This window comes from Micropterus salmoides, unplaced genomic scaffold, assembly GCF_014851395.1.
Source record: "Micropterus salmoides isolate LMB-PRFRI ecotype aquatic unplaced genomic scaffold, ASM1485139v1 Ms_hic_scaffold_3, whole genome shotgun sequence".
NCBI lineage: Eukaryota > Metazoa > Chordata > Actinopteri > Centrarchiformes > Centrarchidae > Micropterus > Micropterus salmoides.
In genome coordinates this window covers 18,078,219-18,090,281 of record NW_024042261.1, presented here as the reverse complement: position 1 = coordinate 18,090,281, position 12,063 = coordinate 18,078,219, and the positions used below count along the sequence as shown (strand labels likewise).

Genomic DNA, 12,063 nt, shown 5'->3' with positions numbered 1-12,063 from the left:
TTTGTAAGCATGAGGCTCAGAGGCCACACGAGGGAGCTGCAACTGGTGAATATCGAGGAAAGGGCAGCAGGTGTTTGGGTATCGGGGAACTAAGGGGAAGCGCTGTGTGTTTATTCAGGGTCACAGTGCTTTATAGCATTTTTAATAAACTATGTGTTGCTTATGTACCAAAGCTTTTGTGTTATGTGGTATTATGACATGTTGTCCTGGAACATTTATGCTTGGCAGAAAGATAATCATGAGGGGAGCATTCCACAGAAACCTTAGCAATAAAAATAATATTTGCTAAAGGAATGGATTGTGTAGTGTGTAGTGTGCATTAAGTAAAAGGGCCCTGACTGGTTTTGATAAATGTTTTATTTTGTATTTTGAGACCTTTTTTTATCTTGGAGGATGAAAGATCCCCTGGTGACATTGGGCAGGTCTGTGGAGACCTAAAGAAATAATTGCATGCATGCATGTTTGTGTCCACGTGTGCTCATTGCATGAAGATGGCGTGTGTAATACATCCGAATGTATGACAGCTGAACCAAGGCAGAAATCTTAATGCCAACATGTGCCCAGAGTGACACAGTTAAGATTCAAAGCCAAATAGGAGGGTTTCTATGAATACAATCCTTCAATTTTGTGTGGGTTGCAGTCCGCAGTCGGATTGTTTTTGGGTTGTGAGAGACAGCAAGGGGCTGTTTACAGGTACATGTGTAATGTAATATAGTGTGTTAATAAAGCCATAAACCACACAAGGCGATGATTCACAGTGAGCATCTGTGAGGTGTTGTTATGCATGAGGGAAAAGTTTAACACCATGCCCCATCTGGAACTATTTATGGTGACTTTCCTACTCAATATCTACTCCTACAACAATGAAATAAAGTAGTACAAAACAAGTGTTAACAGACACAAGAAAAATACAGATCAGAGCATCTGTAACTTCAAATGTAAGTTTCTAAAGAAATGTTTTGAAGTGTGTGTTTGGGTTTATCACTTCACCCTCTTTGTCAGTTATTAAAAAGTACAAAAGAAAATAAACAATTTGTGAGCATGGGTGTAGCTCAGGTGGGACAAGTAAGCTGCAATCACCATGACTGATGGAAATATCTTGAGAGAAACCTCAATGGCTGCCACTGCTGAGAACCTTTAAAGCAGTAGTGTCTACCTTGTCAAACAATTATTTCACATTTTGTAAAGTTCCATTGTATGTATTTTATTTTACATATCTCGCACACCGCTATGTATTCCATGTTATTGTCTTGTGTTAAAGTGTTGTGTGGCTCACATCCACATTCTAACAAGAAAAAGAAGAAAGTATTTATGCTTCTTAATTTAATTTAAGTAACAATAGGAAATATTGTGCTTCTACCAATAAAATGTCTTAAAAATCATTGGATATGTGCTTGAAAAGTGTGCAGATACCGTGTGCATTCTTTTCAGCTTTGTCTTCAGAGAAAATCTTTTTAGCAGACCTAATCCAACAGTGTCAAGTCTATATTTCAGCATATTTTAGTAAAACTTTCATTAGCTTGTGATAATTACCCTGCTATAAATCAATTTGATGCTACTAATAAGCTCTATTCTTCACCTCGCTCACACTGATGGTTGTACAAACCACTGGGGTATTTGGCTGCATGCATGTTCATTAAATCTATTTATATTGCATTTTATATTCATAGCTTAATCTCTCAAGTCTCTCAAATACATGATATATTCTATAGCTAAATCTTTTCTTGACGCTTTGGTCTAAGAGTCATCACATTAACAAGTCAACTATTCTCGTTCACATGTTAAAGCACTTTTACTCCAGAATTATGTTCATTTGATGACTGTCAGGTTGGGCCAGAGCATGACTGAAGACTGTTGTGAAAGGCCAAGCCACAATGTCAAAAATTGACATTGTGGAATTCAGAAATCTGGATCATGAAGCTGTGTGGATTTCCGTTTTTATTTTAGGTTTCATTTAGGTCAACATTTTCTTTGAGGTCACAGTTAAAACAAGGGTTGTATTTAGGAATGGTGATGAGTTCTGGCAGTGCAGTTTAGTCAACCCTCTTAAATGCCTTGACAGGACTTGGTTTCGCTCTCTGCTCGGCATCTTGATGATGATGGCAAATGACCCTGAGCTGATATGGAGAGCTCATTAGGGCTCTCAGGAGCTGTGGGATCAAAGTGGAGATGTGTAAAGGGGGCAGAGCCCTGAGGTTACAGGCCCGTGTCACCTCCCTATGAGTTAATGAAGAGTGCTCAGCAGGGTTGTTTTAACCTGATGCAGCTATGTGTATGTGTGTGTGCATTTTTCACAGCGAGACAGAAGGTTTCTGAGGGTTGAAGGGGAATGCGCTGAAGGCTGGACTACTGTTTCAGTAAAGGCTTGTAAGGGCCAAGACAGTGTAATGCAGCCAAGGAGGCCAGGTGACACCCTGCCATTTATTTGACCTTTGCTGAAAACAATGCATATCTTAAAGATTTGCATGCATATAATCCTCAGAATTATTTCTCATATTTCAACAGCCAAGGTAAAGACAGTTACATAGACTGTAACCAGAAGGACAGCTACATCTAAATCTGTAACAATCTTCATAATCACTCATCTTCTATAGAAATGCCTGAAACAAAGTCTGCCTCCCCAGATGACCCAGATAACACTGCCTGCCCTTAGAAACCAAGTGTGGGTGTGGCCTGAAAAAAACAAATATGGCGACCCATCCTTAGTTTCTGAGGTCCTGCACAATTCTACAGATTGTACTTAAGTAAAGTACGAGGTATTGTGATCCTTTTCGCCTTTTACCTGCTGCAGACTTACAAAATAATTCTAGATCAGAAAACAAACTATTATTACACTTTGATAACTACTGTAGAAGATAAATATTTGTTCTCTAAACTTGTTTACCTCAGCTGCTCTTCTTTCTCTATGGTTTGTTTCACCTCTTGGAACAAATACTTCCTCTCCACAGGGAAGATATATGGAAAATACATGTGGTTGTAATTTTTCAGCACCACTGATCCAAACTACTGTGCTTTGCATCCCATCAATTAGAATGATTGAATAGAGTATCGATAATGCATCTCACATGGTCAGCTGGAGACAATTCCGTCCTAATGGACTGTCGTCACATACTCTTTTTAAAAGTGTAGTTTTTGTACTATGTCTATTTGTGTACACACATATGGAGATAGAGACAAGTTATCTGAGCAGTGGGGGCTGTTAATCATGCCTTGTGTCTGTGTAAATACTGGCCAGGTTGTCCGTGCACCATGGGTGTCTTCCTGGTGAGAGTAACAGATCAAATACAGTGTGGCCATAACTGACAAGTCCCAGAAGGACCTACAGGAGAATACTGGCAATGCCCTGGGTCTACTTGTTTAGTATCTTAAAACCTAAAACAGAATTACGTTTCAGTTATTTTTACCCGAGGGGCCATGAAGTGCATCTATGTTGGTTTTTGCGTACTGGCAATGCTTTTAACTGTATGTGCTCTGCATAAATACCTAAACACCGGAACAGGGCATTGCACTGCTACTATTAAAACCTAAAAAAACTTTTAGAGCTTAACAAGCTTGGTAATGATCAGATGCACTTATTAAAGAACAGCCAATGGCAACTGTGGGTGAATTTCAGTAGAGTAGCAGTTTGATGCACCATGATTATATAGGCAGACCTTGATTTGTCATGTGCTCTTAATCAAGCTCCCAAACATCTCCTTACTGTAAAGCATGCTGCACTCTACCTCTCGCTGTCTTCTCTCTTTTCTTTCCAGTTTGTTTCTCCAAGTTGGGCTTCTGAAGTTTCCTGTTATTCAAAGATAAACAAACTATTGCCCAATGCACAGCTAAGGGGTCCCATTAAGTCTTTTAAAAGATGGAGATAAATTGCTAAATAATTTTGCCTTCCCCTCTGTTACCTTAGTTTTCCTCTTGGGGTCGTCCATGCAAGTGCAATGTATTTCTTTGTCACCATCTCCTTTTTTTGAACCAAACATACAACACAGTATCATCTGTGAAAAGTCTGGCTATGTTGATGCCACGTGGACTAGAACTACAGGGACAATAGCAGTAGTTTAATCAATTTACTACACGCATCAGAACATCATAAAGTTCATACAAAGATATTTGGACCTTAAATGGAATAATCTGTCCAGTAACATCTTGCTTTTCACACAAGCAAATAATAACTTTTTATTGAAAAGGATTTCTAGGAAAGTACTCATTCCATTTTTAATACACATACTATTTCCACTTACAGCAGGAAGATGATCATGTATTTTTTTCATAGCTGGCCAAGAATGCTGTCAACAGATAACAGTTTTAACACCAATGATTTACGTAACATTGAAAGAAACATCATTGTTTTTTCACATTACAATGTGAAAAGTGTTTTGTTAAATTGAATGTCACAGCATTTAGTGATAAGAAAATGATGTTTCAGTTAACTGTAATGTTTATTTTTTACTTGAATATGTCTACTGCAAATATTTAATCAGAAAGCTAAAATGACCAAACTACTTAGCCACCAATACCAACCGCAACATTAAACAAATATTTCATTTTACTTTTAGCCAGGGATCATTAATCTGAAAAGGATGATGTCTGATGTGTCACTGATTGATCATAACAGCTTTTTTCTGTTGTTGCTGTTGCATGTAAAGCAACATATAATGGGTTTAAAGACATTATTTTGTGGCAATGCACAGTTGTTAAGAATCATAATATACTGTAGCACCAGAACAAGGAGCCTGAGGGGTTTTGATGGAGTACAAGAGTTAAGCAAGGAACCAACCTGGAAACCATTTCCCCCTCAGGAAAATAGTTTTTATGCCCTACAGAGCAGGTCAGCATAAGGCTTATTTGGAAATAGCTGACTGCATTTAGATGCATGCTAATGACAGAGTGGAAGTACTGGCATATGTTTTAAGTGATAAGGTAGAAGATTCTGGCGGCTCTAGTCAGTTCTTAATTCTGCTTCTTGAAGATTGGCAATAAACTCACTAACTACAGTTTGTTGTTGTTTTTTTGTTTTTTTTTTACCTCTGGGAGTTCACTGACATTAAAGCAGTTCTGTCACAGAGATCGCCTTGGGTCACGATCTACAAAGTGACATGGGAAAATAAACTCTGTATAAGTTTTGTTGATTTCCTTCCTGCTGAAAAGGGAAATAACAACACAATAAGGAACTCTGCAGAGAGCGAAAGAAAGGTTGGCTGAAAGGGGGCTACAAACCTTTATGTCCTCACAGTTGATTTAGCTGCAGCATTTTGTCTTAGTAAAACTGGCCTTTTGATCCCCTTCTTTCAGATGTTAACGAATGTGAAGTGGATGAAGGCGGCTGTGAGGGGTACTGTTGCAACACCATTGGCAGCTACTACTGCAAGTGTCCTGAAGGCAGTAGACTGGGGCCAGATGGCAAGACATGTCATGGTAAGATGGACATCTGGATGTAGCTGGTTTGCACAAAGGCAGATAGTGTAGCAGGCTCTCTGCCCAGCTTGGACTTCCTGTACTGTTTTAAAATGTTTTAAATGTTAGATTGAAAATGATTGTACTTACTGTTAAAGAGGTATGTTATTTTTTCAAACAAACAAAACAGCACACATGATGCATGCTGTAACATGTCTTAAATTGACACACTCATGCAATACAACGGCAGTTGTTTGTTTAGAGCAGAAAACGTGACCATGCACAGAAAGTTTGAGACAAACAGCTGTCTCCACTTAGCACAATAGCTTGCACACACAGTTGTCAACACAACCTATGTAATGGAAGTAAATGTTTTATTTTAAATTAATTAATTAATTCTGTCTGTAAAAATTGCTTTTTTCACCGGTAAACCAAAAGTCGTGTGAAGGTATCATGTGAAGCTTTAATTATAAAGAAACATGGTTTTGTTAACATCCAGTGTTTCTCATCAAAATGAAGTGTGTGTATCTTTAAAAGTCAAAGCCAACCATTTGAATGAATTCAGAGGCTCTACATTCAGTCATATTCTAGGTCATGGATTAAAACTCTCTAGCTTAGGTTGACCAACTGAAGACCTACTTCCGTCTAGACTTCAGGCTGTAAAGAGCTGAACCAACCACACAGGCAGCACCACTTTCTAATAACCTCCCCCTCTCAGACTACTTTCTCAGTTTGACATCTGTCAGAAATATGCTGAGGTAGTGTTGGGCACTGAGGCCCATTTGTTCTTTAGAGGTACAGGTGTGAACAAATGCCCCTGACCTTTAACCTTCAAGACAGGATATTGTCACGTACTAATAATTTAAGGTCTGAGAGCTAACCACTGCAGAAGACAAACGGAATGCAGCTTCAGCAGCTGTGAAGTTCTTCTTTTACAGGCTTTTTTTGTGAATTGGATGTGTGGTTGTATTTAAGAGGAAAGACAGTGCATTTGAGTTTGAACTGTTGAAGAAAAATAAACATGTGAAGGAGCTGTTTTTAGACGTTTTGTTTAGTCTTTGTGGGACTTCTGAAGTTAGTATCTGTAAGATCACTTTCCTTGACTTTTAGAGTGCTCTGAGTTTCCTCACTGCTGTGTTTAACTTTAATCCACATGAAAATTTGGAAGATTTGATCATGTTAGTCATACTAATCAGTAAAGCAAACGCATACAATAAATCCTATCATATAAGGTAACACCATTAACAGTTTTGCTATCACACCAGAGTGCCTCTGGTCCTCTTTTGTTTTAAGTCAATTCAGTTCCCGTGGCGCTCATTCTGAAGACCACCTGTTCATTTCTTTCTGCTGCCAAAGCAGCTCTCCCAAATGTTTGGTCTGCTACATTGTCTAGTTGTAGATGCTAGGTCAGCAGCTCGGTTTAGAGCCAGACGGTGTCACGCGATACCATTCAGACCCCATGCCCCTCGACCTCTGACACCACCACCAACGCAACACTCCCGCCCAAGCTGCCACATACACCACCTCACCCACCGGTGAAAAGCAGCCATTGTGTGCCTCCCATTGAAATCCTTTCATACGTATATTAACCTTGACAAACCTCCCTCTGCAGCTATTGTTTTGCATGATAGGATCCTCTACAATAGCTGCCAATGTCTTAAAGTACGAAAGAGCCCAGAATGATAGGACGGTAATTATTATGTGTAGTGATTATTTGTTTTACCCAGGCAGATGTCTAAATAAAATGGACAAAAGAAAATTAATTCCTTTAACTCTAGTCAATGTGAAGGGTATGAAAATAATCTTTTACTGGCAAAAGGTCTCCAATTTAACCCTTTATCCCCTCAGTTCCTGTTATTGGAAACAAGCTCGTTAAAATGGTCTTTTCCCATGGGTCTGTCACACGCACACACACACACGCACACACGCAAACTATTTGAAAATAATTTATAATATTTGCACTGTTTGGTAAGTAACCTCCGAGGAACCTAAAGGATGGTAGTGTTGTATGCTCAAATAAACTGAAGCACATGTTCTCAAAAAAGGGAAATTGCAACATTATTTCCCTTCCTCGCACACATCTACTCTTTCATTACTTGTGCAAGGCAAAAAAAAACCCTTGCAAGTCAGACATGACAACCAGGAGGAGGTAAGGAGGATGGGTGATGTGTTATCCAGATGTCTAGTAAAGCCTGGTTGTGCTTGAGTGGAGTGTTCAGGTATGTTGTCTTCTCAACTCTGTGGAATATGAGCTTCAGTCTGACACACATGCAGCCATATGCAATTCTCTCCTCTGCAGAAAATGAATTGATTGCACGCATGCTACTGCACAAACAGCGTCAGAGTCAGTATGGTATTGAGTTGCTGAAACAGGGGGTGAATCAGCGTCTTTCTTTAAAGGCGTGCAGACACATTGGCTGCCATAGCAGGAAAAGGTTGACAACCTTTCAAAATAAACTATTTATATTTTTATATGCTGAAATATGAATGGTGATAGTAATTCTTAAACATGACAGCTGAACTGTACACGTCATACTCAAAAGTAGATGTCTGCAAAAGCTACAGCAGAGAGGATTTGAGATCTGGTCAAAATTTTGCAATTACAACTCTTTAAATCTGTAGTGCTAAAGATGTGTTTTTCATTTTCCTTCATTTCGCTCACTGCAGATGGAATGTTTAATTAGACCGCTTCAAAGTTGGATGCTGGAGATTTTATAAAGGATGCAATAAATGTCTTGTTTCTGAAAAAGCAGCTCAATTTAAGCTTCCATTCATTTCAGCATTTTCCCCTACAATTGGCCAAAGTTCTGTCATTGTTCAGCAAAGCTCCAATTGTTAACACACAAGATGATTCAAGTAGAGAGGCCGATTATGTGGGCTTCTAACTGTACCATGTTCATGACTCGCATGCTTGCAAATGAAGTCTTTAACACAGAAACAGACTAGCACTGCTTGGTTCTTGTTATTGTGCAATCTTGTGTTCTATGAGTGAGTGGTTTTCTTAATGAGCATTTGTCTGTGCAGGGTTATGAATACTTGTATATATATACTTGTATATATGTATATATGTATGTGTGTGTTCAGATGTTAATGAGTGTGAGGAGCTCAATGGAGGATGCCAGCAAACGTGTGTCAACACACCAGGCTCTTATCACTGTGAATGCAGCGAAGGCTTCCGCATGCACACTGATGGTCGGACCTGCCTTGGTAAGTGCTGTATAGAAGTATTTATTACACTTGTGGTAACTGTTTTAAAAACCTTTCTACTTCTCCCCACACTGCATTTTCCCCTCATTAATATTGCATATTTGAAAACATTTCCTCATTGGCGAGAGAACCACAGATAGACGTCTGTGGTTTGATTTAGTTGCTCCTTAAAGGACTAGTTCGACATTTCGAGAAAGTCTATTTGCTGACAGTTAGAGGAAAACATTGATACCACTTTTATATCTGTATGTTCAATCAAGCTCATCTTAGCATAAAGACTGGAAACAGTAAGCTTGGCTCAGTCTGAAGGTAACATAATCCACTTATCACCATTCCTGATCTCACTAATTAACACATCTTGTTTGTGTCATCTAAACAAAAAAGGATGTGCAAAGACGACAAGTTGTGGTTTTACAGGCGGTTGTGTGTGGGATTATTTCTTGTTTGGGAGCAGTCACTTACTGGAATTTCTGCTGATTGCCTACCAATCTCACAGTGACAAAGTACGAAGTAAAACGGCAAATTTTTATTTCTTACACCTTTTTGTACAAATAACAACTAGATATATATTGAAGAGAAAAACATGACAGTGGTATTTACCTTCTCATCTAGCTCTAAGAAAGGGGATAGTATTATTTCTCCAAATATTGTATTATTCCTTTAAAGATAACTAGAAGTAGAATCAAAAACGTAACTTCAGAAAACACAAACAAAATCAGAAAACACAACAATTCAAGTCAACAAGTTCAGTGCAACTTGCAGCATTTCTATATTTGGGTGTTTTCAGTGTTTGCAGCGTATTTCTGTATTTGTCAGATTAGTGAAGATGTTTTCTTCATGTTCTTGTGTTTTGTCTATTTTCATGTGTTTTCCTAAGTTGTAATACTTTGAGCTTTTAGGGCAACTGTATTATACAGTATACACCAAAAATCTATATTTTCTTATTGTTTTGTATTCTATTGTTTTGCCATACTTTAGCAATACAATGCATAACACTTTCCTTTTTTCTCTCCAAATAAACCTTTTAGAAATGTTTTCAGTCATTCAGGATAAAAAGATTATATAATAATTAATGTTTTAGAACCACAACCACCATAAAAAGTAATGCGATAACACTACGAGTGCTGAGCTTCCATGATTAATCCCAGAGTCTATTGGGAAATTCTGACATGATTTGAAAGGGGAAATATAAAATGATACTTTTTCATCATTTTAGCACCATAAAACCTGAAGGTAATGAGAGAATTTGTTACTTTATGAAAGTCTGCACTCCTCTGTTGCATTTTGCCTTATTTTGCATTCTTAATACTTCCATTTTTTGACCACAGCTTAGTGGTAGAGGATAGGAATGGAGGCAGAGGGATGGCTAATTGTGTCTGCTAAAGTCATCAGTAGTAAAAACTTGCCATTCTCTCAGTTTTACAGCACGTCTGTGTCATCATGTCTGTGTTTAGAGCACCCAAAAGGCACACGGCTGATATTCATATTTGGCACATCATTAAATCACAGGAGTAATGGGATGGAAAGATCATTAGAAAGTAACCAGGGGTACCCATTGGACCCAGCTTGAATATCATTTTCCAGTTTCCAGCCTTTACCCAAGAGTTTTCCATAATTATACGGCTGCAGAGTCTGAGGTGTAAAAGCCATTTTAGATAGCCAACAAAGTCAATTATATCTGTCGTCCTGTAAGTGTTCTACATCATATTAAATCTGTAATTAGATACCAGAGCAGATCGGGTTTTATGCTTTTTAACCACCGTATGTGTCTGTGTCTCTTTTGACTTTTAAGCTGTGAACTCTTGCTCGGTTTTGAACGGTGGATGTGAGCATAAGTGTGTGGACATGGGGAATAATCACTACAAGTGTGACTGTCGAAAGAACTACCAGCTGAAAAGAGATGGGAGACACTGTGAATGTAAGTCATTTTGCAAACAGATGTTCCCATAATACTAAAATATGACATATTAGAGTATGTTATCTTTCTCATGAGTAACATGCTTCCCCTGTTGCTAATAGGACCAAATTACAGCAAAAAAAAAAAAGATTTGTGTGCAGGCAGGGGAGGAAGATGTAGAGAGGAAAATGAACCAGTTACTGTACAGTATAGTGCAGGATCTTTTGTTAGTTTTATAAGGAATCTTTCAGATGCCATAGCCATACTCACACGACATAGGAAATGTTGTTTGTGCTGTTTCAGAAAAAAAAGTGGCACGTGCAGGAGTTAAGAATGAATTCTGTGCTCATGAAGGTCAGAGAATCACCTGCTGGGCTGATCTGGCTTCATTGTTGTGTATGCGTGTGTGTGTGTGTGTGTGTGTGTGTGTGCGTGTGTTTGTGTGTTTGTGTGTTTGTGTATATGTGTGTGTGTGTGTGTGTGTCAGTGAGAGACCCCTGTGAGGAGAGGAATGGAGGCTGCGCCCAGCTGTGTCTTTCAGAAGGCACCTGGGTTCACTGCAGCTGCCGACCTGGTTATACACTGGCTGGAGATGGCAAGAACTGTGAAGGTGAGGAACCACACACACACACACACACACACACACACACACACACACACACACACACTGTATATACACACCAAAATTGAGAGCTGATTTATCAAACAGTTAGATTTTTCCATAAGCTACAGCCACACTAAACCTCCGGTTGCACTACAATAGACCTGCATTGATAGGAGAGGCTGATGTTGGAAACTATTCTCACAATCCATTTCTCCTGCTCCACCTGTGGGGGACAGGAGAAGCCAGAGAAATTAGAGATCTGACAAAGCCTTCCTGCTGGAGGAAGTATTTGGAACATTGTTTTGAAATTCTTTACACATCCAGATTTTTTAAGAGCTTAAGGGAGCATAGGTTTGTGATGATTGCTTAAAAATGTGAGAGTATGTATGTTTGGTTCATTAACCTCTTGTGTGTGTGTTTGTACTTTGTATCTTGTAACCCGTGTAGCTAAAACTCATACAAGGGCTCTGAGTTGGTGTATGACCCATTTGTGTCAATGTACATGTGTGTTTGTTCCTGTTGCAGTATGAACCATAATAACCCTGGCCTTCTGGTCCTGAAAGTAAACTGTGACTTGGCCAAAAGGGTTAAGTTACTCTAGTCAAAGAGGACAAGAAGACATTCACTCTGAAATGCTCTGGACCTTGGCAATGTCTCAATGTAACCTAGAGATTTTGCAACTTTGATAAATCCTTGATATGAACTGTTTGATCTTGTGATTTATTTTTTCTGTGTCTTTCTCTATGTACAGTATATATGTGTAAATGTGTGTATATATGTGTCAGTGTACCGTATCTCTGTGTAAACACATTATGTGTGGTTTATTACCTGTCTCCAATAGACATTGATGAGTGCAGTTTGGCCCGTGCTAAGTGTTCCCATGGATGTGTCAACATGCTGGGCTCCTTCAGCTGTGTGTGTCATCCGGGCTTTGAACTTGGTGCTGATGGCAAACAGTGTTACCGTA

The 12,063-nt window shown here is 38.9% G+C and overlaps 1 protein-coding gene across 3 annotated transcripts in view; it reads left to right on the top strand.

The window, feature by feature from the left end:
• The window catches only part of megf6 (multiple EGF like domains 6), a 58,173-nt gene that overhangs the window by 15,330 nt on the left and 30,780 nt on the right, over positions 1-12,063 (top strand). For 2 of the 3 annotated variants that reach the window (XM_038693903.1, XM_038693902.1), the window contains exons 5-9: positions 5,287-5,409; positions 8,473-8,595; positions 10,388-10,513; positions 10,980-11,102; positions 11,938-12,060. In XM_038693903.1, coding sequence (XP_038549831.1) covers positions 5,287-5,409; positions 8,473-8,595; positions 10,388-10,513; positions 10,980-11,102; positions 11,938-12,060 — 618 coding nt within the window. Of the gene's footprint in view, positions 1-5,049; positions 5,188-5,286; positions 5,410-8,472; positions 8,596-10,387; positions 10,514-10,979; positions 11,103-11,937; positions 12,061-12,063 lie in introns of those variants that run through there. The other variant, XM_038693904.1, reaches the window with a different exon arrangement.